The sequence below is a fragment of the Scyliorhinus torazame genome, chromosome 13 (genome assembly GCF_047496885.1).
Source record: "Scyliorhinus torazame isolate Kashiwa2021f chromosome 13, sScyTor2.1, whole genome shotgun sequence".
NCBI classification, from domain to species: Eukaryota; Metazoa; Chordata; class Chondrichthyes; order Carcharhiniformes; family Scyliorhinidae; genus Scyliorhinus; species Scyliorhinus torazame.
The window spans coordinates 131,530,823-131,558,134 of record NC_092719.1 but is presented as its reverse complement, the minus strand read 5'-3'; the positions used below and the strand labels follow the sequence as shown (position 1 = coordinate 131,558,134).

Here is a 27,312-nt window from a genome sequence, read left to right as displayed (position 1 = left end):
TCTTGGGCCAGTCCAAAACCGGGGGGGGGGGGGGGGGGGCAGAGAGTTGGACAAGAGTAATGCCTCAGCATGAAGTTGGCTGCACTTTTAAAAAAAAAAATAGCTGGCCACACACAAAACATTTGAATACAGGGGCAAAGTGAAATACTGAGGATGCCCCAAGTCTGAAATAAAAGCAGAATACGCTGGACATATTCAGCAGGTTTGGCAGCATCCATAGAGAGAGAAATAGCATTAAAGTTTCAGATCACTGAGATATGATAGGTTTAAAGCAAGTAGAGGTAAGGAAAGAAAAAGGATTTTTGAAAAAAAAAGAGGAAGGTCTACGATAGGGTGGAAGTCAGAGAATGATAAAAGGCATGATGACGCAAGGCAAATAGCAGGTGATGACAGGACAAGTAAAGGATCAAAAAGCTGTTTATAGAGCTGTAATGGGAACACTCGGAATCATTACCAACATCTGCTTTCCAAAAACAAAACTAGGGAAGGCTGTCGACAATTAACATCGAGTTCAGAACACTGTAAAGTGCCTGAAAGAGGTGTTCCTTGAATTTAAGCTGTGCTTCACTGGAACACAGTCAGAGGCCAGAGCAAGAGATGTCAGAGTGGAAGTGGAGGATAGAATTCAAACTATGGGGGGCGACTTCTAGTGATGGGATGTGCTGGGCAGTCACACATCAGGTGGCTCTCCTCCAGAAAACATTAAAATGGGCACTTTTGGCCGAATTTGGCAAGGGAAATCGGACTCATTCATCCCCTCACCCACAAAGACAACAGAGAGGAAAATAATGGCAAGAAGCAGTAGCTCGGGAGGCTGCCGGGAAGCCAGAAACTGCAGAAAAGGCACGAGCAGCGAGCAAGCGGGTCAGTGGACCCATGAGGCGAGAGGTCCCCGGACATCCGAGAGCGGGAGACCGACGACCGGGACAGACACCCCCGCCCCCCCGGAGATGGTTGGAAGATATTCCTAACTAAGGAACTAACCACGATGAAGGACGAGATTAAGGCAGAGATTCAAACAGCAGTCAAGGTGGCGGCAGCGGAGGTGCTGGCCACCATGCAGACAGCGGTTGCGGCATGAGAAGGAGGCTGGAAGCCCAGGGGAAAACGATACAGGAACTCGAAATGGCATCGATGGACCAGAGCAACCGAATCGTTGCCCTGAAAACAGAGATAAAGAGGTTGGCGGTGTTCCAGAAGAGCCTGAAATGGAAGGTCGAGGACCAAGAAAACTGATTCAGGTGGGCCTGTCAGAGGGAATTGAGGGCAGAGACCTAATCGACTACGTGGCCCAGATGCTGGACAACCTGGTTCCTTCCCTAAGCCGCCGGAAATCGACAGGGCCCACAGGTCGCTCCGACCAAAGCCCAGGGCCAGGGAGCAGCCAAGGGCGATAATAGCCAAGCTGCACAAATACCAGCATCAGGAGAGGATCCTACACTCAACAGACGAAGGAAAGCAGCTGGGAGGGACACAAGGTAAGGGTATAACAAGACTTTAGGGCGGACTTTGGGCGCAGGGACAAATTCAATCATGCAAAGTTGGCTATGTACAAAACAATGTGAGATTCGGGATGTTATTCCCAGCCAGACTCTGAGTGATGTACCAGAACAAAGAGCACTATTTTACTACTCCAGCAGAGGCAGACAGGTTTGTCCATACAAATGGACTAGATAAACGGCAAACGGAGCAGCCGTGATGAAGACACAGAGGGAGCAATGGAAAGGGACAATTTTGCGCAGGACTGCACTGACTTGTTATGAGTAAGGGAACTAGCTCGTAGGAAGGAAAGGGAGAGGGCAACAGAGCACAGGGGAGGGTGAGGAGGAGACAAAGAGGATACCAACGGAGCCTTCTTCGAAGTAATGTCCAAGGTTGTGAGGATGAGTGTGGAGCCGTGCCCCAGAGTGGCAGTCTTCGAAATATCGGACCAGCCAGAACTACATATGGGGACTCCCTTGCCTTTGCTTCCCTAATTGCTGCCGGAGAATCCTGCTTGGCTGGTGATCAAGGGTGGCACGATGGCGCAGTGGTTAGCACTGCTGCCTCACAGCTCCAGGGACTCGGATTCAATTCCAGCCTCGGGTAACTGTCTGTGTGGAGCTTGCACTTTCTCCCAGTGTCTGCGTGGGTTTCCTCCGGTTGCTCCGGCTTCCTCCCACATTCCAAATATATGCAGGTTAGGTGGATTGGCCATGCTAAATTGCCTCTTAGTGTCTCCAAAAAAGGTTAGGTGGGGTTACTGGGTTATGGAGATAGGATGGAAGTGTGGGCTTAAGTAGAGTGCCCTTTCCAAGGGCGGGTGCAGAGCCCATGGGCTGAATGGCTTCCTTCCGCACTGTAAATTCTATGATTCTATTCTATGAATCTATCAGCAACAGCACCCAAAGCTGCAGACTGGCTGCCAGAACTAACGGAATTTCTCCACCTGGAGGAGATCAAGTTCACCATCCGAGGGTCAGGTGAGGGCTTCCACACAACACGGAGGCCATTCCCTAATTTGGTCCAAGACCGGTTCGAAGACAAACTAAGAGAGCGGGGGAGGGGGGTAAAGCACAGGAGCCAAAGGGACCACAGAGAGCAGGCAGAAATGGGAGGGGGGGGAAATGAGGGGAGGGAGATCAGTGGAAACAACGAGGAGGCCGACGCAGAGACCAGAGGGCCCAACACAAGGTCACATGAAAAAGAACCCTCTAAAGCAGGTCAACAACAGAATGGGATGAGGAGAGAAAGGAGGGGAGGCCAAGCGATGGGCGGGGTGAGAGGAGGGCACTGTCCACATATAAACGCCAGACAACTACCCATGGTGAAATAAAAGGCTAAAGGAAGGTCCTGAAACAGCGAAGGGCCACACCAAAAAAGAACAACTTGTAAATTGTAACCATCACATGGAATGAAAAATGAAAATGAAAATCGCTCATTGTCACAAGTAGGCTTCAAATGAAGTTACTGTGAAAAGCCCCTAGTCGCCACATTCCGGCGCCTGTTCGGGGAGGCTGGTACGGGAATTGAACATCTATCTTTAACGGTGTATAAAATGTAAAATCTTTAATAAAAAATATTTTTTTTACAAAAAAATTCAAATTATGGGCAAAAGCTCAGGCTTGTGGGCTGAGACGGTGTTGTGAGCTGCAATACACAATAATACAAAAGATAATGTACTAAGTTGAAAAGAAGTACAAGCAAATCAAAATTTCACCTGGAGGTGTGTTTGGGACATTGGATGGTGAGAAGGGAAAAGGGCAGGTGTTGCATTTTCTGCACATGCATGAGGGTTGTTGGGGATTATAAAGGAATGGATGAGGGTGGAGCATGTCACAAAGGGAACAGTCCCTTTGGAATGCTGGAAGGGGAGGGAAAGATTTATTTGGTTGTGGAATTACATTGGAGGTGGCAAAAATGTCTGATGATGTATTGAATGTGGGGGCTGGTGAGTTGTAATGTGAGGACAAGGGGAACTATACTGTTGTTGCAGGGAAGTGGTGCTGGAGTGGGCGAGAGCAGAAATGCAAGATATAGAACTGTCATGGTTAAGGTGCTACAAATACAAAGTTTATATGATTTATGCTTTGGAACCATCTCTGATTTAGAGTAAAATGGAGGAGTGAAAAGAATGTGAATCGCTTGGAGCCTGACAACAAACATGGGTGGTTTTGTTAAAAGTTAAAGGGAGGCCCAGGTTGTTTTACTGAACGAAGGAGCATGATGTTCACATGATATTTTGTGAAGTAGACTGTGAGTCTCCAGGTCCCACAGAGAAGTGTCAGGAATGTCAGATTTTATAAATCGTTATACAAATGGGTATACTTTAAACTGGTATTTAGTTCTAGGAAAAAATTGAATTGGTGGACTAGAGGAAAGTTAATTAATATTCATACCTGGATACAAGGCCTGCATGATTCATATTGTCATGGGGTTAGGCCTTGAGGGGGGAAAAATGCAAAGAGTGCTTTAGCAGTATTGAGTTGCAGAGTTTCTAAAAAAAAAAAAAAAATGTTTTTAAACATCATAGACAGAGTCAATCTGGAAGAGACAGGGCAAAGAGGGAGGCAGCCAGACCCACACATGAAGCAGGGACAACACTGTCTTTTTTGTCCATCACACAGAAGGCAGGTGGGAACTCACACTCAGATTGAAGAGATCAAGTTTGTGAGGATTTAAACATGACTAGAAGATTCAGTTAGTTTTGGCTGGAAGGAGGAATCTCCAGGATAACTCTCACCATGAGCGCAAGTCCTGGGATTAGAAGTTACATCACTGGGACAGGAAAAAAAAAAGCAAGCAACGCTGGGGCAGGGAGGGACACTGGAGCACCAGATTGTGCTAAAAGAGTGGGTCTGATCATATGGGATATGGGGGAAGCAGCTTGGCTTGCGAGACTGGCTCCAAGAAAGCACTCCTATTTCCCCTGGTCAACAATCAGTGATAGACACTTCCGGGTGCGGCTATGCAGAGCTAGGTCGCATATTCGGCAGCTCCTGCTTGGAACGGACTTTTGGGCTCTTTTACAGGGCCCCCACGGCATTTGTTTGACATTTCCCGGTGTGGGAAGAAGGCGGCAATATTCCCCCGACAGTGTCCCCCAGGAAGGGTATGTCTCTTGGTTGCCCGACACACGCAGAAACAGTGAAAGATTTGGCTGCAACTACAGGATAAACAGGGCCTCTTCCAGCATGCAGGCGGGGGAAGGGCAAGCTTAAAGCTGCAAGCTGACCTGAGGGCCTGTATCAAAGGTGAATTCTAGCAGCAGAGGGAACAACTGTGAAAAGACCTCATCAAGGCCACTGAAGGGACTTCCGGTTGCGGTGATGCCTAGCTAGCCGCACGCTTCGGCGGCTCCAGCTCCGACGGACCTTCGGGCTCTTTTAAGAGCCTCAACGGGGAATTTTTCGACGACGCAACCCGGTGTGGGGCGTGTGAGAAGGGAGTCCCCCCCAAACGAAGGAGGAAAAAACCGGCGGCGGCGGCTGCAGCGCGAGGAATCGTCGACCAAAGGGTCAGAAAGAGAGAAGTACAAGATGGCGGCGGAGAAAGCGCAGGCGACATGGGGGCCTGAGCATGAAATTGTGAGACGGTGCGTGGAGCTGCTGAAGAGGGAGGTGCTGACCCCGTTGCTACAGGCAATTGAGGGGCTCAAGGAGACATTAAAGACCCAGGAGACAGAGCTCCGTGTGGTGGAGCAGAAGGTGACAGATATTGAGGACGAGATCCTGGGCCTGGCGGTTAAGACACAGACACACGAGGCACTTCATAAAAAGTGTACTGAAAGGATCGAAGCCCTAGAAAATGGAGCGCGAAGGAAGAACCTTCGGATACTGGGTCTCCCTGAGGGTGTGGAAGGAGTGGACTGTGGAGCGTACGCAAGTACGATGCTGAGCTCACTGATGGGTGCTGAGGCCCCTACGGGCCCCTTGGAGGTGGAGTGGGCAAATCGGATTCCGGCGAGAAGACCAAAAGCGGGAGAACCACCCAGGGCGATAATCGTGCGATTTTACCGCCTTAAGGATAGAGAAGAGGTCCTGAGATGGGCTAAAAAGGTGCGGAGTAGCAGATGGGAGAATGCAGTGGTACGGGTATACCAGGATTGGAGTGCGGAGGTGGCGAGAAGGAGGGCGAGCTTCAACCGAGCCAAAGAGGTGTTGCATAAAAGGAAGGTGAAGTTCGGGATGCTGCAGCCGGCAAGACTATGGGTCACGTATCAGGAGAGACACCATTATTTCGAGACGGCGGAGGAAGCATGGACCTTCATCAAAGAAGAGAAATTGGATCGGAACTGAGGGACTGATGCTGCAGGAAATGTTATTGATAATGTTACGGTGGAAGTTAATTGAGAAGTAAACAGGGAAGGGGGGAGACATTGGGGAAATGTGGGCGCCGGTGAGGGGGGAAAGACGGGACATAGTTGGAGAATGGGGAAGGGGAGGGGGAGGGGAAAGGGAGCTGCGCCATAAGAGGCGGGTCAGGTAAAGGGATGTTCCCGCACCAGAAAGAATAAGGCGGGAAGACAGGCGCAAGGCGGATGGGAGTTCCCCACATGGGGAGGTCGAGGAGTGAGCAGGAGTAGCCGGGGTCAGTTGAAGTCAGCTGACTTACGGAAGTAATATGGGGGGAGCAATCAAGCTAGAAAGAGATCTAGCGGGGAGGGGAGGAGGGAGGGAGAAGGGGGGGGGGGACAACTGGGTTGCTGCTGCGGAAATCCAAAAGGAAATGGCTAAAGAGTGGGTGGGCGGGGATGGTGTGCGACGCTGGGGGAGCGAGCGGGAGCGCGGAGGCGGGATATGGGACTGGCCTAGAGAAGGTAATGGCTAGTCGACACGGGAGGGGGGCAGGTAGCCCCCTAGTGAGGCTGATCACGTGGAACGTGAGAGGCCTGAACGGACCGATAAAAAGGGCCCGAGTGCTCGCGCATTTGAAAGGACTAAGGGCAGACGTGGTTATGCTCCAAGAGACGCACCTAAAGGTGGCGGACCAAGTTAGGCTAAGGAAAGGATGGGTGGGACAGGTGTTCCACTCAGGACTGGACGCAAAGAATAGAGGGGTGGCCATTTTGGTGGGGAAACAGGTCGCATTTGAAGCAAAGAACATTGTAGCAGATAGCGGAGGTAGATATGTAATGGTGAGTGGCAGGCTGGAGGGAATGGAGGTCGTGTTGGTTAACGTGTATGCCCCAAACTGGGACGATGCGGGATTTATGAGACGGATGCTGGGGCGTATACCGGACCTGGAGGTAGGAAACTTGATTTTAGGAGGGGACTTTAATACGGTGCTGGACCCGGGGCTAGATAGATCCAGCTCAAGGACCGGAAGAAGGCCGGCAGCGGCCAAGGTACTTAAGGGGTTTATGGACCAAATGGGGGGAGTGGATCCATGGCGATTTCTTAGACCTAGGGCTAGGGAGTATTCCTTCTTCTCCCATGTCCATAAAGTGTACTCCCGGATAGATTTTTTTGTTTTGGGAAGGTCGTTGATCTCTAGGGTGGAAGAAGCTGAGTACTCAGCCATAGCGGTTTCGGATCATGCCCCACATTGGGTGGACCTGGAATTAGGAGAGGAAAGGGAGCAGAGAACACTCTGGCGATTAGATGTGGGACTGATGGCGGATGAGGGAGTGTGTGCAAGAGTGCGGGGGTGTATTGAGAGATACCTGGAGGTCAATGACGACGGCGAGGTCCCTGTGGGAGTGGTATGGGAAGCACTAAAAGCGGTGGTCAGAGGAGAGCTGATCTCCATTGGGGCCCACAAAAGGAAAACAGAGGCCAAGGAAAGGGAAAGATTACTGGGGGAGATTTTAAGGGTGGATAGGGAATTTGCAGAGACCCCGGAGGAGGAATTGTACAGGGAGAGGAGACGACTCCAGACGGAATTTGACCTTCTGACCACCAGAAAGGCGGAGGTACTGTGGAGGAAGGCACAGGGGAGGAGGTATGAATATGGGGAAAAGGCGAGTCGCCTGTTGGCTCATCAATTGCGAAAGAGGGCAGCAGCGAGGGAAATAGGAGGAATTAGAGACGAAAGGGGAGACACGGTGCGAAGGGCAGGAAAGATAAATGAGGTGTTCAAGACCTTCTATGAGGAACTGTATAGGTCTCAACCCCCAGAGGGAGAGGAGGGGATGCGGCAGTTCCTGGACCAATTGAGGTTCCCGAAAGTGGAGGAGCGGGGGGTGGTAGGCCTGGGGGCACCGATTGGGGTGGACGAGGTTATTAAGGGACTGGGAAGCATGCAAGCAGGGAAGGCCCCAGGACCAGACGGGTTCCCGGTGGAGTATTACAGAAAATATGTGGACTTGTTGGCCCCGTTGATGGTGAGGACGTTCAATGAGGCCAGGAAAGGGGGGACTCTACCCCCGACGATGTCGGAGGCGACGATATCGTTAATTTTGAAGAGGGATAAAGATCCGTTGCAGTGCGGGTCCTATAGACCCATTTCATTGTTGAACGTGGACGCCAAATTGTTGGCAAAGGTACTGGCATCGAGGATAGAGGACTGTGTCCCGGGGGTGGTGCACGAAGATCAGACAGGGTTCGTAAAAGGGAGACAACTGAATGTTAACGTGCGACGACTATTAGGGGTGATAATGATGCCCCCAGTGGAGGGGGAGGCAGAGATAGTGGCGGCAATGGACGCAGAGAAGGCATTTGATAGGGTGGAGTGGGAGTATTTATGGGAAGTGTTAAGGAGGTTTGGGTTTGGGAACGGGTTTATTAGCTGGGTTAGACTTCTTTATGGGGCTCCAACGGCAAGCGTAGTTACAGGTCGACATAGATCGGAGTATTTCCGACTATATAGGGGAACAAGACAGGGATGCCCGCTGTCTCCATTGTTGTTCGCGTTGGCAATTGAACCTCTGGCCATGGCGTTGAGAGACTCCAGGAAATGGAGAGGGGTGATTAGAGGGGGAGAAGAACACCGAGTCTCGTTATATGCGGATGACCTATTGTTATACGTGTCGGACCCAGCGGGGGGAATGATAGAGGTTATGCGAATTTTGAGGGGGTTCGGGGATTTCTCGGGGTATAGGCTAAACATGGGAAAGAGTGAATTATTTGTGATACATCCAGGGGACCAGAGTAGAGAGATAGAAGGCTTGCCTCTAAGGAAAGTGGAAAGAAACTTCCGATACCTGGGGATTCAGATCGCTAGGAGCTGGGGAACCTTGCACAGACTTAATCTGACACGGTTGGTAGAACAAATGGAGGAGGACTTCAAGAGGTGGGACATGCAGCCTCTATCGCTGGCGGGCAGGGTGCAAGCAATTAAGATGATGGTCCTCCCGAGGTTCTTATTTGTATTTCAATGTCTCCCTATACTAATCACTAAGACCTTTTTTAATAAAATAGACAGGAGCATCACGAGCTTCGTGTGGGCAGGGAAAGTTCCGAGAGTAAGGAGGGGGTTCCTTCAGCGTAGTAGGGACAGAGGAGGATTGGCACTACCGAACTTGGGCGATTACTATTGGGCCGCCAATGTGGCAATGATACGTAAATGGATGATGGAGGGTGAGGGAGCGGCGTGGGAAAGACTGGAGAGAAAGTCCTGTAAAGGGACGAGTTTAGAGGCGCTGGTGACGGCGCCGCTACCGATCTCACCTAAAAAGTTTACCACGAACCCGGTGGTGGCGGCAACATTGAATATCTGGGGACAGTGGAGGCGACAGAGAGGGGTGCGGGGAGCCCTGGTGGGGTCCCCAATCAGGAACAACCATAGGTTCGCCCCAGGAAGAATGGATGGAGGATTTCAGAGCTGGTTCCAGTTGGGAATTAGGAGGGTGGGAGATTTATTTATAGATGGGACTTTTGCGAGCTTGGGAGCATTGGAGGAAAAGTATAAGTTGCCCCGGGGAAATTTCTTGAGATATATGCAGGTGAGGGCATTTACTAGACAACAGGTGAGGGAATTTCCATTGCTCCCGACACAGGGGATACAGGACAGGGTGCTTTCAGGGGTGTGGGTCGGAGAGGGCAAGGTGTCAGAGATTTACCGAGAGATGAGGGAAGAGGGGGAGAAGTCGGTGGGCGAACTAAAAGGAAAGTGGGAAGAAGAACTAGGGGAGGAGATAGAGGAGGGTATGTGGGCTGATGCCCTAAGCAGGGTAAATTCCTCTTCCTCATGCGCCAGGCTTAGCCTGATTCAATTTAAGGTGCTACATAGAGCACACATAACGGGAGCAAGATTGAGCAGGTTCTTTGGAGTGGAGGACAAATGTGGGAGGTGTGGCGGGAGCCCGGCAAACCACGCACATATGTTTTGGGCATGCCCGGCACTGGAAGGGTATTGGAAGGGAGTGACGGGAGTGATTTCGCGGGTGGTGAAGGCCCGGGTCAAACCAGGCTGGGGGTTAGCTCTATTTGGAGTTGCGGAAGAGCCGGGAGTGCAGGAGGCGAAAGAGGCCGACGTTGTGGCCTTTGCGTCCCTAGTAGCCCGGCGCAGGATCCTACTCATGTGGAAGGAGGCGAAACCCCCCGGACTGGAGGCCTGGGTAAATGATATGGCGGGGTTCATTAAACTGGAGCAGATAAAGTTTGCCCTGAGAGGATCGGCTCAAGGGTTCACCAGGCGGTGGCAGCCATTTCTCGACTACCTAGGGGAACGTTAGAGGGAAGACAGATGACCAGCAGCAGCAACCCAGGGGGAGGGGGGGGGGGGGGGGGGGGGAGGGGGGGTTTAGTTTAGGTCAAAGATAAAGGGGTTTTGTTACTTGTGTATTGTTTAAAATTTCTGTATTGTTATTGTTGCGTTTGCTTTGTAAGAGGGGAAAAATTGTTGTTTGGGAAAAAATTTTCAATAAAACATTTATAAAAAAAAAAAAAAAAAAAAAAAAAAAAAAAAACAATCAGTGATAGAATATATATCTTCCATGAAGCAGTCCTAACCTCCTTTTAGGTGTTGGATTTCTTAAGGCCAAGTGGCCCAGTATTATGGAAAAGATAAAATCCGAGGCACGCAGCCTCTTAAAAATATTTAAATGAGCAGCGAGCCAACCTGGAGTGGATTGGTTTGTTGCTCAGATCCCCATTAAAACTTGAAGTGTTGAAGAAGGCACATCTCAAGTGGGTTGGGTTCAGGTTTGAGATTTTTTACTTGAGGCACCAGTTTTTGGGGTTTAAAATTATCACCAATTACTTACTTTTAGTGTCACACAATCAGGTGTTGGGTCTCTGGTGGATTAATTCCTTGCTAATCAGGGACCATGGCTGGAGATGCCGGTGTGTGGAAATCCGGGGAAAACAGAACTGGCTACGTTCAAACAGATTTTCAGCTCTCGGTGTCTCAACTCAAAGGACAAACAATTTCCATTTAGATAATAGTATTGAAGATTGACTACTTCAGCAATAATCAGTATCATCAACAGTGGAGGGAGATAAAAGCATGCTTTTGATCCAGAGATATTTCTTCAAACTTGCACTAAAAATTCAATTTTTTCAAAAGCATAAACTAGTCTGAGAAGAAAAATCAACTTTGGTGTTTAGCTTGCAACTATATCTCGAAGGAAGAAAGAATTTAATTATTTTTGGGGAATGCACAGCTAAACGGCATCTCTGCATCCCTTTACCACATCACAAATCTATGCACTCCAGTTCAATTAAAAGCTGCAACAATACAACACATTAAGTTGCGCTGATTACCTGTGTACTGTTGTTAATAATCCATATCCAAACAGATTGGATAATTATTAGAAGATATTCTCTGTGGGGGGACCTGTTTTTGGATGGGACGTTTGCGAGCCTTGGGGCGCTGGAAGAAAAATTTGGGCTTCCCGACGGAAATGCCTTCAGGTACATGCAGGTAAGGGCGTTTGTAAGATGGCAGGTGAGGGAGTTCCCACTGCTTCCAGCACTTAGGATCCAGGATAGGGTGCTCTCGGGTGTGTGGGTTGGAGAGGGCAGGGTCTTGGCGATCTACCAGGAGATGCAGGAGGAGGAGGAGACCTCGGTGGAGGAGCTAAAGGGTAAATGGGAGGAGGAGCTTGGGGAGGAGATAGACGAGGGTGCGTGGGCAGATGCCCTGTGTAGGGTTAATTCTTCCTCCTCTTGTGCCAAGCTTAGCCTGATACAATTTAAGGTTCTTCACAGAGCGCATATGACAGGGGCGTGGCTGAGCAGGTTCTTTGGGGTGGAAGACAGGTGTGGGGGAGGTGCTCAGAGGAGCCCAGCAAATCACACCCACATGTTCTGGGCATGGGTGTGTGATTTGGATGGGTTCTGGAGGGGTATTGCGAGGATGGTGTCTAAGGGGGTGAACACCCGGGTTAAGCCGAGCTGGGGGTTAGAACTATTTGGGGTATCGGACGAGCCAGGAGTGGCGAAAGAGGCTGATATTCTGTCCTGTGCGTCCCTCGTAGCCCGGCGGAGGATTCTGCTACAGTGGAAAGATGCGAGGACCCCAAGCGTGGAAGCCTCGATCAGCGACATGGCAGGGTTCATTAAATTGGAGAGGGTAAAATTCGCCTTGAGAGGGTCTGTGCAAGGGTTCTTCAGGCGGTGGCAACCGTTCCTAGACTTTCTATCGGAGCGTTAGGAGCTGGTCAGCAGCAACCCAGAGGGAGGGGGGGGGGGGGGGGTGTACTTTGTGTTTTTTTTACTGTGTTTATTATTGCTTAATGGGGGGTTTGTATATTGGGAGAATTCATGATGTAGTTGAAAGATGTTTATTTAGGTGTTCTTTGTTTTTCTTTTTTCTGTTGAAAATATGTAAAAATTTGAATAAAAATATTTCTAAAAAAAAAGATATACTCTGTGGTGTATTAGCCAATTTTGTATTTAGCTCAGTGGGCTAGACAGCTGGTTTGTAATGCAGAACAAGGCCAACAGCGCGGGTTCAATTCCCGTACTGGCTGAGAATTATAAATTCTCCCTCTGTGTACCCGAACAGGCGTCGGAATGTGGCGACTAGGGGCTTTTCACAGTGACTTCATACTTGTGACAATAAAAGATTATTTAAATACTAACCATACAAAGTCTGCTACACTGATGATGGGGTCCGCCCACTTCACCTTCTAAGTAGACAATGCGACACTTGTCAGGACTGAACCGAGGAGACCAAACAGCATTTATTTGAGATGAAAGTTGCACTGTGAAAGAAAAGCCATAATCTGAACATCAGCATGAGCAAAACACATTTCAAAAGGACACTATGATAAATTTGTTGAGGCTTTGCTCACAGCATAGAGCCTCATTGCCTGGAGCATGGATCAGTGAATTGGGTACTCTATGAATTAGTCCCACCTGTGTATAATTCTCTAATCTATGCTTCCTTTGAACAGGCCTCTTCTGGGACTGCATTTTGACATAGTTTGTTGATGATATAATTGGGTGAAATGATGCTTGGCATTCAAGTGTTCTCCCTCCACAGTCAAAAGGTTTATCAAAAACTATATGAAGACAGTTCACCTTTAGGGATGTTACAATAGAATTAACATTAAATGGTAATATCGATATGAGCAATTCAATATAGTATTCCCTTATTAGTCTTGCTCTGTAATTAAGCTGTTTGGAATGATGCATGTCATGGGTTGAACAGGCTGCCTACACACAGTATTGCATTGTAAAATGCAAAGCTTCACTACTATAAGATACTCCATCAATCAATGATAATCATGACATCCCGCGCCCCAGCTCTAAATCGCCTCATTCAATTACACTTATACTGTCATTATTCTGCATTGTACGGTGCATTTTTCCTCAACACTGGCTTAGATATAATGCCATTATTTCCTCAGTTCAGAAATGGTGCTTATACTGAGGCCACATTGCTAAACAGTAATTTCATATTTAAGGCATTGCATTGCAAAAGCTGGGATCACCTCTGCCGATTCTCATTCCACAAGACAATATAACTCACTTACATAACCTATGCTGCATAATCGGATTTCAAAAGCATAATTCATCCATCAGGTTCATTGCCAGTTGACACTAAAGCTCCAAAACTCTACCTACCAAGCGAATTAAGTACTGCCAATGATATGAAGATGGTAAGAAAAACTCAACGGGAGTCACTCACCACAGTTACCACCTGTCAGATCCACATAGTACAGTCCAGACCTAGAAAGAAGAATAGATCAACGTAATGATAATACAATGCATTTTAAGGAGGACATTAGACAGGAACAGTGTGTACAATATTTCAAAATCCTTTTGGTCCAACTAGAGAGCTCCAGATGATTTCTATAAATATTTAGGAAAGGCAGTATTATGGCAAAGAAAACGCTATGGAGAACATTTTGTATATATTTACTATTGTGACAAGATCTTTAAGAAAAACAAGCTGCTACATATTAAACTTAAGTTGAGTTGTACAAGTTTCATCGGAAAATCATTCTAAGCACCTCCAAAACGTGTTATTCCTGTCGGAGGTGCGGTGATGGATATTTTCAAAGTCAAAGGTGTCAAATTGTATGATACTCAATAATTGATGCTCTTAGTTCAGTGTATATTTAATAGTACAATTTGGCTCCTGAGCTCCCATAAATTGCTCAAAATTGTTTCTTAAAGACTTCTAGTGACGGGATTTGCTGAGCAGACGCATGAAAGGTGGTTCTCCTCCTAAGAATTAAAAATTACACTCTTTTAACCAAAATAGCCCGCAGGAACCAGGAAAAAAAGCATCCCCTCACCCTCTCCAATAGAAGCACAAGGAGTGATGCAGAACAACAGCAGTTACAGAGGCCAAAAAGAGGCAAATAACAGCAGGAGCCAGGAGAAGCAAGCGAATGGGGCGGTGAACCCATGAGGCAAAGAAACGGCGTCCACACTCGAACAAGAAGGACGAACTAGCCGCACAAGGAGCTCCCCCTCGCCGGAGGTTGGATGGAAGAAGTTCCTCACCAGGGAGCTGAGGGAGCTCACAGACGACATCGAGGCCGACATAAAAGCAGCGGTCAGGGTGGCAGAGGCGGGGACCCTGCAGGTGCCCCTGGACAAGGCAGAGAGGCAGCTAAAAAGCTCAGGAGAACACCAAAGAACTGGAAAGGGTCGCAACAGGCCAGAGCGATTGGATCGTCACCCGAGACAGAGTAACGAGGTTGGTGGCGACACAGGGAAGTCTAAAGGGAAAGATAGAAGACCGGGAGAACAGATCGTGGGGGCAAAGTCTGAGGATACTGGGCCTGCCGAAGGGAACCAATGGCAGAAACCCCATGGGCTACGTGGCCCAGATACTGGGAAACATGGTGGGAAGGGACAGTTTCCCCAACCTGCCAGAGATTGACAGAGCCCATTGGTCACTCCGGTCGAAAACCAGGGCCAGGGAGCAGCTGAGGGCCATAATTACCAAGATGCACCAGTACCAGGACTGGGAAAGAATCCTATGCTGGGCCAGACAAAGATCTGCAACTGGGAAGGACACCAGGTTGGGATATATCAGGACATTGGAGCAGAGCAAGCCAAACGCCAGACAGAATTTAAGAACAAAGGTGGCCCTGTGCAAAAGCGGGGTGGAATTTGGGATGCTGTACTCAGCCAAACTATGGGTCATGTTCCAGGACAGGGAACATTAGTTTACGGCACCTGTGGACGCTGATACATTTGTCCAAGAGAACAGGCCGGGATGGCAGTAACAAAGACAAAGGTGAAAAGGTCACCCGGAGCACAGTGGTTAGCACTGCTGCTTCACAGCACCAGCGACCCAGGTTCGATTCCTGGCTTGGGTCACTATCTGTGTGGCGTCTGCACGTTTTCCCCGTGCTGCGTGGTTTCCTCCGGGTGCTCCGGTTTCCTCCCGCAAGTCCCAAAAGATGTGCTTGTTAGGTGAATTGGACATTCTGAATTCTCCCTCAGTGCACCCGAACAGGCGCAGGTGTGGGGCGCCTAGGGGATTTTCACAGTAACTTCAGTAATTGCAGCTTTAATGTAAGCCTACTTGTGACACTAATGAAGATTATTATTACTAAAACACTAAAAGAGAATTTGGACGGGACTGTACCACCTCGCTCTGAACTGGGGAGCCAAAATGCAGAAAGGAAGGGGCGAGGGCAGCAGATCTCCGAAGGGGGTGAGGAGGAAGAAGAGGGGGAAGAACAGCAGCAGGCAGCGAGTAGGGAGAGAGGCAGAAAGGAGGAGGAAAACGGGAGGAACAACAGGCGAGGGGAGGGAAGAGGAGGGGCTGTAGGCTGGCTACAAAAGGCCGCACATGGCAATAAGAAACAAAATGGCACTGCAGACAGCCACTTTGGAGGGTCCCCAAACAAAGGGAAGCCCCAGAGTGCAGGGGCTCACCCATATGGCGCACACACAGTTGGCAGCCATGCTGGGTGGCCCCAAGACAAAAGAAACCCAGGAGCGCAGGGGCCTGGCCTCATGATCAGTACGGTGACCGCAGGCATCTTAGATGGCCCCCTAACAAACGGAGACACCCGTGTGTCGGGGTGCATCCTTATGGTAAGTATGGTTGATTCCGCAGGAAGATGGAGACAAAATCTCCCCGCCAGAATAGTCACCTGGATTGTCTGGGGTCTTAACGGCCCAGTGAAAAGGTCCAGAGCCTTTACCCACCTGAAAAGTATGAAAGCCGACAAGAAACACACCTGAGGGAGAAGGACCAACTGCAGGTAAGAAAGGGCCAGGTGGGACAGATGTACCATTCTTGCTATGGGATGAGGGTCAGGGGGGTAGCCATACTTTTAATAAGAGGACAAAGTTAACTGCGACGAGGGTGGTTACGGACCCAGGGGGATGGTATGTCATGGTCAGCGGGGTCCTGAATGGGGCACCAGTGATCCGCGTTAACGTGAACGCTCCCAACTGGGATGACACGGAGTTTCTATAGGAGGACCGGTCATAAATCCCCGACATAGATAGAACATAACAGTGCAGTACAGGCCCTTCGGCCCTCGATGTTGCGCCGACCTGTGAAACCACTCGAAAGCCCATCTACACTATTCCCTTATCGTCCATATGTCTATCCAATGACCATTTGAGTGCCCTTAATGTTGGCGAGTCCACTACTGTTGCAGGCAGGGCATTCCACGGCCTTACTACTCTCTGAGTAAAGAGCTAACCTCTGACGTCTGTCCTATATCTATCTCCCCTCAATTTAAAGCTATGTCCCCCTCGTGCCACACATCACCATCCGCGGAAAAAGGCTCTCACTGTCCACCCTATCCAATCCTCTGCTCATCGTGTATGCCTCAATTAAGTCACCTCTTAACCTTCTTCTCTCGAACGAAAACAGCTTCAAGTCCCTCAGCCTTTCCTCATAAGATCTTCCCTCCATACCAGGCAACATTCTGGTAAATCTCCTCTGCACCCTTTCCAATGCTTCCACATCCTTCCTATAATGCGGCGACCAGAATTGCACGCAATACTCCAAATGCGGCCGCACCAGAGTTTTGTACAGCTGCAACATGACCTCATGGCTCCGAAACTCAATCCCTCTACCAATAAAAGCTTACGCCTTCTTAACAACCCTCTCAACCTGGGTAGCAACTTTCAGGGATCTATGTACATGGACAACGAGATCTCTCTGCTCATCCACACTGCCAAGAATCTTACCATTAGCCCAGTACTCGGTCTTCCTGTTATTCCTTCCAAAATGAATCACCTCACCTTTCTGCATTAAACTCCATTTGCCACCTCTCAGCCCAGCGCTGCAGCTTATCTATGTCCCTGTGTAACTTGTAACATCCTTCCGCACTGTCCACAACTCCACCGACTTTAGTGTCATCTGCAAATTTCCTCACCCACCCTTCTACGCCCTCCTCCAGGTCATTTATAAAAATGACAAACAGCAGTGGTCCCAAAACAAATCCTTCTGGTACACCACTAGTAACTGGACTCCAGTCTGTACATTTCCCATCAACCACCACCCTTTGTCTTCTTCCAGCTAGCCAATTTCTGATCCAAACTGCTAAATCACCCTGAATCCCATGCCTTCGTAATTTCTGCAGTAGCCTACCATGGGGAACCTTATCAAACGCTTTACTGAAATCCATATACACATCAACTGCTTTACCCTCATCCACCTGTTTGGTCACCTTCTCAAAGAACTCAATAAGGTTTGTGAGGCACGACCTACCCTTCACAAAACCGTATTGACTATCTTAATCAAATTATTCCTTTCCAGATGATTATACATCCTATCTCTTATAAACCTTTCCAAGATTTTGCCCACAACAGAAGTAAGGCTCACTGGTCTATAGTTACCGGGGTTGTCTCTACTCCCCTTCTTGAACAAGGGGACAACATTTGCTATCCTCCAGTCTTCTGGCACTATTCCTGTAGACAAAGATGACGTAAAGATCAAAGCCAAAGGCTCAGCAATCTCCTCCCTGGCTTCCCAGAGAATCCTAAGATAAATACCATCCGGCCCAGGGGACATATCTATTTTTACACTTTCCAGAATTGCTAACACCTCCTCCTTATGAACCTCGAGCCCTTCTAGTCTAGTAGCCTGTATCTCAGTATTCTCCTTGACACCGATACGCACCGACTAATCGGGAGGGGGGGGGGGGGGGAGGAGAAACCAATGGACGGACAGATCAAACCCCAAATCAGGGAAGACCTCAAATATGCTGAAAGAACTAAGCGCATTTATGGAGCAGATGGGGGCAGTCGACCCTTGGAGGTTCACACACCCAGGGGAGAAGGAGTTTTATTTCTTCTCCCAGGTACATAAGATATACTCGTGCATTAGCTTCTTTGTAGTGGGAATGCTAAGAGTGGAATATTCTGCAATCGTAATTTCCGACCACGCTCCACACTACATGAATATGAGTTGGAGAAAGGCCGTGTCGAACATCCCCCATGGAGGTTGGACACGGCCCTCCTTGCCAACAAGGCTTTTTGCGAGAAAATGACACAGGCCATAGACGGATATATTACCAACAACCAGAATGGGGAGGTCCCACCCTCCACATTCTGGGAGGTGCTGAAGGTTGTTATCAGGGGTGAGGTTATCACTTATAAAGGCAGAAGAGGATGGCTAGGCAACAACTAGAGGTAGACCGGCGGTACTCGGAGGCCCCGATCGTAGAGCCTCTGTCTGAGAAGAAAAAGCTATTATTTACTTATTAATACCAGAAACAAATAGAATTTGAAGCCTGGATTTTAACCTGGGGCGGAAGTGTGGCCGGGGGATGGGGGGGTATTGGGGTAACAGTGAAGAGCCCAATGATGGTGCTGGAGTGGTCGCTTTAATTTCAGATATCAGGCTTCACATGACGGTTGGCAGGCAGGGAAAGGAAACTGCATAAGTGCAGGTCGCTTCCAGAGGCCAGGGGAAACAGGTTTAAATAATAAAGTACAGCAAATGAACAGGCCCTTCGGCCCTCCAAGCCTGTGCTGATCATGATGCCCTAATTTAAAAAAAAAACTTCTGCCCCTACTCAGTCCGCATCCCTCTATTTCATCCCTCATGTACCCATCCAGATGTCTCTTAAATGTTCCTAATGTGCCTGCTTCCATCACAGCCTCTGGCAGCACGTTAGCACAGTTGCTTCACAGCTCCAGTGTACCAGGTTTGATTCCCGGCTTGGGTCACTGTCTGTGCGGAGTCTGCACGTTCTTCCCGTGTCTGTGTGGGTTTCCGACAGGTGCTCCAGTTTCCTCCCACAGTTCAAAGATGAGCCCTTAGTGTCCAAAAAAAAAGAGGTTAGGTGGGGTTACTGGGCTGCAGGGATAGGGTGGAGGTGTAGGCTTGGGAAGGTGCTCTTTCCAAGGGCCAGTGCTGACCGATGGGCAGTATGGCCTCCTTCTGCGCTGTAAATTCTCTGATTCTATTCAGCACGTTCCAGGCACCCACCACTCTCTGCGTGAAAAATTACCCCGTACACCCTCTTTAAACCTTCCCCCTCACCTTGAACCTGTGCCCCCTTGCCATTGCACCGTTGGAAAAAGCCTCTAACTGTCCACCCTGTCTAAGCCTCTCATACTTTTGTAGACCTCTGATGTCGATTTATCTCTACTACTTGGTTTTCTGTGTGGCTGTGTTCCAATTAGGGCAATCAGTGGATTTGCCTTCTTTCTATATTGTCTATGTCCGAATGCTTAGAGGCGCCAGGTATCGAATGATACCACCACAAGTTTCAACCGGCTATCGATCAAAGAGCCAAACACCAGTTAGTTAGTTCAAGGTCAAGGGTACTTTATTTACATACAATCAGTCATGCAACATAAACACTACGAGTCAACTACACCTATTACTAAGACAACCTGTACTTAACTTCGGGCACCCGGTTTCAGTCAGGAAACAGTGGCCGCTGTTCAAGTTTGGATCTCTTGGGTTCGAAGTGGTAACTGCTGCTCAGCTGGGCTCATCCGTCTGGTAGCGAGCGTTGAACTTGAACTTGCTTCTGGTGTTGCTGCAGTTGGCGATGGCCGTGACAGGGGTACCAAGGCCAAAAGAGAGCGAACATAATGCGAACTCTTCCTTTATACTCGGGGGGGGGGGGCTTTCGCGCTCTTTTGGGTGGTCCTTCGATTTGGACCTTACTAATTGGGTGATCCCTGATCACTCCGTTCGATTCCTTAACCAATAGGTGGGCGGGGATTTGGATGGCTGGGCGTGTCCCAAGCGGTCATTGACCCTGTTGTTTGCATTTCTTTTGGACAGGGAGTGGCGCCAAAATGTCTGGGACTGTCCCAGTTGCTGGAGTACCAGTCCTTTGTGTTGGGGAGATGGGCCATCACCTGCTAATCGGCCTGATTAACATGCTAATGGGACGGAGTTTCGATGCCATCTGGACTGTGCCGACAAATATGCATTTCAGGCTCTGAGCCTGCCAGACTCTTGGCTTGTCCATTTTACCCATCAGTCTTTGCGAGTTGCTCTGTACCTAGTTGGAAGTGGCCATCCCAGATGGCTACACTCCGTCATCTTGATCCTCAACGCAAAGCGTGAAGGATCACCAAACTGGGCCTTCTTTGTTCTCTTGGGATGCAGGGTACCCTTAACCAAGGACAGGTTCTATTCTACTCTGTCCTATGGGTCCAAAAACATTTACTTAATTTCCCTAAACAACAGATGTCTAAGAATCTCTAGGGGGCCATTTAACATTTAGTAAAAGGGGATCCTCTAACGGTCTCTAACTAGACGACACTCATGCTGCTAGTTACAATCCAAAACTTATGTTACAATACAAAAATAACCGATAGCAGCATCGCATTTCTTCCCATCACTGACACTTACATACACAGAAAAATAAACTTTATTCACAAAACAACCACGGAATTTATTAAAGAAAAGGTTCATAAAGAGTGTGGGGTCTGCTGGAGGCCGAGGAAAGGGGATCTGAATGTATATACTGGGGGGTGGGATGCTCTCCATCTCCATTTCCGCAATCCAATTGTCTGAATGACACTGTACAATATGGATATTACTGGTAAGGCCTCCACTGTGTAGGACAGTGAATACCACTTGATGAGGTTCTCACACCATGTGGGGGTATCGGTGGCTGGGTTTGTGTGCGGTGTAGTGTCCGGGATTGGTGTATTGTGTTGGGTGGTCATGTCAGGTTCCGGATTGGGCAGATAAATTGTTTCAAAGGGGCTGAGTGTATCGTCGTCGGGGTGTTTGGGCCTGTAGTGACTGGGGCCTGGTTCGAGGGATCTTCGTTCGGGTCTCTCAGGGGCTTGTCACTAGCAGCCGAATCAAGCGTCAGGGTGAAATTTGATTCTGAGGCCGTGGTCAAGGTCTTGTCTGTGGACGTGCTGCAGCTCTCAGCGGCGTTTTTAACATATTAACGTCTGATACAAAATTAATGTTTCACGCACAGCAAATAACCTGCTTGCACAACAAAGCAGAAGTTTCCACCACCTCCAATGCAGCAACGTATGAATGAGATCAATGAACAGATGAAAGTCCACCACATAAATAAATCTCACAACCAAGGGAAAATAAATCTGAAATTCAGCAAAACTAAATCATATTTCAGCAAAATGATTCTGTCCTGTGGGGGAAACTCGGGTTGTCAGTGGGCGGGTCCTCATTGTCTGCCATTGCCAATGAGAGATGGTGCGAGTGGCTGCACTGCGTTCCATAAACCTTAAGCTGATTTACATGGAACCATCCTGATTTTCCATTTGGAAACGTGATTTTATAAACCGAGGGGCTTGCCTTGTCTGAAATTGAATAGGGTCCTGCAAATTTAGGCGAGAGGAACGAACTAGGGATGTATAAGGTGATCATTACCTGCTGTCTGACTGTATACTCCGTCAGGTGTACTGTTTTGTCAAAGCAGGCCTTACTCTGCTTTCGTTTAGCACCTAGTCGAACAGCTGCAGCGAGCTGTGCTGCTTTAATATTCTCTACCATGTGCTGGACTGCTTTCTCATGGGTCAGGGCGGTGTCTGTGGGGCTGGCCATATCAAGTCCGATATGGATCGTCCCTTCACGGGGGATATATCCTGTAGAGCTCGACAATGTGTTCCTGATAAACAACAGTACGAATGGGAGCACTGTGTCCCATGTTGTGTTGTGCTGCTGCACCATTTTCCTAAGGGTGGCTTTTAGCGTACGATTCATGCGCTCCACAATGCCACTGGACTGCGGGTGACAGGCAATGTGGAACTTTTGTTCAATTCCAAATATTGTCATAACATTTTTCATGACCCTTCCCGTAAAGTGGGAACCTTGGTCTGATTCAATACTACGGGGAGTCCCCATCTTGTAAAAATCTGTTCTGTTAAGACCTTTGCGGTGGCCTTGGCTGTGTTTGTTCTCAATGAGAACGCTTCGACCCATTTCGTAAATGTGTCTCTCACCACTAACACATATTTGTAACCATTTCTGCAGGGGGGGGAAGGGGACCAATATAATCTAATTGAAGGTTTGTCCATGGGCCATTTACAGGGCGGGTGTATCGGAGCTGGGCTTTTCTCGCATACCTGTCGGGGTTGTTTTGAGCACAAATTAAACAATTTTCGACGTAATGGGACACGCCGATTTTCAACTCGGGCCACCAGCAGAGGGGTCCGAGGTCGGAAAGGTGGATTCGATCACAATGTCCATGTCCGTCATGGAACTTACAGATTATCTTGTTCCTATCCTGGGTGGGGACTACATAAACTCCATCTTTTAAAACGATTCCCTCATGGGCCGTCAAAGAATTTCTGAACTTTTCATAGGGGGCTGGGAAGTTTCGTTTTAAAATCTCCTTTAATGCTTCGTCTTCTTTTTGTGCCTGGGCTTGGTCTCGGATGTTGGTCTGTGAGACCTGAACTGCGTGTACTGGGGCACTCTCGGGGGGTTGCCAAAAGTGGCCATGTCGTGAGCCTGCCTTCGCTAGGGCGTCAGCTTTCACATTACCGGGTGGGGAGGAGCGATGGTGACTTTGTACTTTGATGATGCCGTATTTTCTGCCTTTCGCTGTCTGGAGGATATGTTTTAGTAGTGGGGCTGAGGGTAGAGGTTTTCCGTCCGCGGAAATAAATCCTCTCGATTCCCACAGGGGTAGGAATTCCGTAAGGCTGTTGCAGACATATAAACTGTCCGAATATATGTCTGCAGGGGTGGGGAATGAATCGGGGTGCTGGACATTGTAAGCAATGGCCACTAACTCGGCTGCCTGCGAACCTAAGTGTGCAGGCAACTTTAAAGCTATCTCTTCTAACGCGCGTCCCTGCGCGTCCTCTACATAAATGCCACAGCCTGTTATCCATTTTCCCTCAAGGACTGTGGAGGATCCGTCTCCATAAATTCTCAGGGCTTTGTCTGTGGGCTGGGGTCCGATACCCGTCTTTCGTGGTACCGACTTTGAAACAAAGGGTCCTGTGGTGTGTTTTGGGGCTATGATCTCACACTCATGTGGAGTCCCTGAATGATGCAAGTTATCGGCCAGAAACATGCGCGTTTTGGTCCGTTTGACTGTGATGTCAGGTCCCTGTCGGAGTAGGGTCCGTCGCGCTGCTCGAATTTGGCTTACTGTGCCGTCTTTTAGTCTGCCGTCCAATAAAAGCTATGTCGGGGTGTGCTCGGTCAAAATGGTGACTGGGTTGAGTCCTGATACGTACGAGAAGTACTGTACAGCCCAGAAAACTGCTAATAGGTGCCTCTCGCAGGCTGAAAATCCTTGTTCGACCTGATCCAAGACCCATGAGGCATAGGCCACGGGTCCCAGACGATCATGCCTTTCCTGCAGGAGTACGGCCGAAAGGGTGCGATCTGTGGTCGCTACCTCTATCGTGTACGGGGAGTGGGGATCGGGGGTTTGCAAAGCGGGGGCTGTGCTCAGGGCGCTTTTCAATGCATCCACGGCATCCGTGTGCTGTGGAAGCCATTTCCATGGTGCCTGTTTCTTTAGTAAATCGGAGAGTGGGGCTGCCTTTGTGGCGAATCCGCCGATATGGTTCCAACAATAGCCAACCAGTCCTAAAAATGACCAGAGGGCTGTAACGTTTTGGGGCAAGGGCAAATTTACGATGGAATCAATCCGCTTGAGTTCTATTTCACACTTCCCATGCGTGATGACCGTACCTAAATAAGTGATCTTTTCCTGAAGAATTTGGGCTTTTCTGGGGTCAAGTTTGCATCCAGTCGTTGTAAGGAGTTCAATAATTCAGAAAGAAGTGAGATGTGCTCTTCCTTGTTGTCAAGTCTGTAGGAGCAAGTCGTCCACATACTGAACAAGGCATTCAGGGCGGGAAAATTTAGATAAGCCGTTTGCCTATTGTCTGCGGAAAATGGAGGTGGAGTTGTGGAAGCCTTGGGGAAGGCACGTCCACGTGTACTGCTGTCCCTGGAAGGTGAACGCAAATTTATAGTGGCATGCTTTGTCCAGTGGCATGGACCAAAAGCCATTACTGATGTCTAATACCAAAAAAAATTTCGACTGAAGTCCCCGTCTCAACATGTTCTTGGGACTTGGGCTGCTAGGGAAGTCACTTTGTTCAATTCTCTGTAGTCGATGGTCAGTCTCCATGATCCATCGGGTTTTCTTACGGGCCAAATCGGGGCATTATTTGTCGATGCAACGGGGCGTATCACGCCTTGCTTCAATAAGCTTTCAATTTCCTTGGCTATCTCCCCCTCGGCTTGCTGGGGAAAGCCGCACTATTTCTGGGGCTTGGGATCGGGACCTGTAATGTTTACAACACCTGGGATTTTACTGCAGTCGTGCTTGTGCTGGGCAAATGCGGTCTTATATCTTTTCAAGACCTCTCTAACTGCTTTGTCTGTGGTAATGGTTTGTGGATCAAGCCAGTACTCTCCTACTGAGCTGATTCTATGGGCATAATCTCCTACTGTGAGCGTGGCGGGGGCTCGTGCTGCTCTAGCCATTTTCCATATACATCGGTTAACTGGGTCGAATGAGAGGTTGTGTGTACTCATGAAATCGATACCTAGAATGTGTTCTGCTGCCTGGGGCAAGTCTACTAAAACAACCAAATGTTTTGTCCTCATATTACCGAGCTGCACGTCCACAGGGGCTGTGATGTGTCCCTGCTGGAGGTGACCTGTAAAGCCACTAAGGGTAATGGTATCCGTAGTGGGCCAAATCTCTTTCTGGAACATGATGGAGGAGTTTAACGTGGTTCGGGACCCTCCTGTGTCCCAAAGGAATTCTACGGGGTGTCCCCGGACTGTGCCTGCGACTACCGGTCTTCCGGACTTATCCCAAAGGGTATCGCAGACCCAAGTTGGGGAGCCTGAACACCGTCAATCAGTGCCACTTGTGGCCAAATTATCTGGTCGGGCACTGACGCTGTGAATGGGTCGGGTATTGTTTCTGGGGGGGGGGGGGGGGGGGGGGGGGGGCGTTTGGGTGCCGATTCCTTTGCTACTTCGGGGGGGGGGCATTGCATTCTCGAGCGTAATGTCCTTTGTGTCCGCAACTGTAGCATTCCTGTGTCTTGGGGTGCTGCGCTGTAGCTCTGCCTTCATTTACTCATGCGGGGTCTTAGTGTGCCTTTACTGGGTTCATGGTGGCGTCTACTCTCTCATGTTCTGTTCTTTTCTGTACCGACTGTTCCCAAGCTCTGGACAATCGTTTCAGAACCCACACTTCATTGTGCGCTGGGTCTGAGGCGTCATAATTGGCGCAAGCCTTCTGTCCTGCCTCTGTGGCATGAGCCACTAACATACGGGTCGATTTGGCCGTATTGTCTGCTGATAAATGGGCGCGAGCTAACTCACTGAATACCGCAGTGAAATGGATCCAAAGGCGTCCAGCAAACGCTGTTGGATGCTCTCCCTTTTTCTTCCTGCACCGGTTGAGTCCGTCTACCGGATCTCCTCTGTTACATCCTATGACGTCTAAGATGGCTGTTTTCATTTCTTGGAGGCTACTTCCTCCTACATTTTGTGGGGCGGGAAGAGCTGAACTAACTGAGGGGTCTAAGCACATAACTAAGAGCTTAACCTGCTCCGGCTCATCTAAACCATACATCAGGGTTTGTTGTTTAACTAACGCGAAAAAGTGATGTGGGTCCGATGTGGGGTGTCTCATAACTGGGTGATCGATAATGGGGTGGTGTACACGAAATCGGGTTGGTCTTCCATGGTCACCCTGCGCCGTGTGGTGATGGGGTTCATTGGGTAGAGTGCTGCCTGTGCAATTGGTGGTGCGGGTGCTTTTCTTTTCGGGGCCTGAGGGGCTCTATTTTGATTCTCGGTCTCGCTTACGTACCGTTGGGCCGTTTCACTGAGTTCCTGTCAATCGGGGCCGTCTTCCTGGTCTGGCTGTGGGCCAAAGGTGTTTCTAAACCCATTTTGAACTGATATCAGGAATTGCAACCTTGCAATTTGCTGCCTGCATTTGGCATGGTCCACCGAACTCTGTCTCTGTTCCGTGGTGGAACTGTGGAGGGCTCGGAGGGCTGCTTTTAGGTCCTCACATTGTTTCTTTAGCTGCTGTACCTGATTCTCTGTCTCTTCTCTTACCATTACAGCACGCTGTGTGTCCTGGTAGGCCTTATCATATTGGATTTGGGAGCTGCTAAGGTGGGCAAGACAGGATTGATGTGCCCTCTTGACATCATCCATTTCCTGGTCTTTCGCTGCTAACTGCTCCCGCAGCTGTACATTTAATTTCCCGCACTCACTTAAATCTCCCTCTCTACTTTTCTCTTTCTCCTCTAGCTGCTTGCAGAGTGTCTTCACGACCTCCTCTGTGCCTCACAATTGTGCCAGACAAGACACGATTGCCATCGGCTTACGAACCTTAGTCAAACTCTTTTTATGGATCTCGGTCAGGCATGTCCCACCAAGTCTGTCCTATGCTGCCAGACCGGTCTCTTCATTTGCGTAAAACTCAGACCATAGGGGCCATCCTTTCCCCTTTAGGTACTTCCTGATCTCTTCTTCCCATACGGGGCACTGTTCTGATCTATTGGTCGCTGCGACCTTGGACTCTTGTGGATGCGTAAGGCGTTCCATTGCCTTCATGGCCATCCCTACAAATACTCTTCTGTCTCTTACCGGAAATTTGGAACAAGGGGGAATAAAGTGGTGGTACAAACATGCCGGTACGGCTTCAGGTATTTTCCAGTTTACGCAACTCCCGAAAGTTTCACGCAATAAAATCTATCGAGTTTACCTTATATCCCTTTGTTAGTACGCATGCAAATTACACACTTCCGAATTCTGGAGGTTTGATCGATACTGGTTTTGCTTGTGGTTTCTTTACTTTGCCAATTTGGATACTAATTCAAATGCTTTTGTGGGTTCTCTCAGAGTGACACTTCTGGGTCGTGTCCCGTCAGATGTCGCCAATAACTGTTGTCGATTTATCTCTACTACTTGGTTTTCTCGGTGGCTCTGTTCCAATTAGGGCAATCAGTGGTTTTGCCTTCTTTCTATATTGTCTATGTCCGAATGCTTAGAGGCGCCAGGTATCGAATGATACCACCACAAGTTTCAACTGGCTATCGATCAAAGAGC

At 49.0% G+C, this 27,312-nt stretch overlaps 1 protein-coding gene across 1 annotated transcript in view; it reads right to left on the bottom strand.

Annotated features, from left to right (window-relative positions):
• Positions 1-27,312, bottom strand: part of apeh (acylaminoacyl-peptide hydrolase) — a 138,750-nt gene that overhangs the window by 67,423 nt on the left and 44,015 nt on the right. Inside the window, exons 9-10 of the mRNA XM_072472163.1 lie at positions 13,501-13,541; positions 12,450-12,571 (exon numbers count right to left, since the gene is read on the bottom strand). Of these exons, the coding sequence (XP_072328264.1) occupies positions 12,450-12,571; positions 13,501-13,541 (163 nt within the window). The remainder of the gene's footprint in view (positions 1-12,449; positions 12,572-13,500; positions 13,542-27,312) is intronic.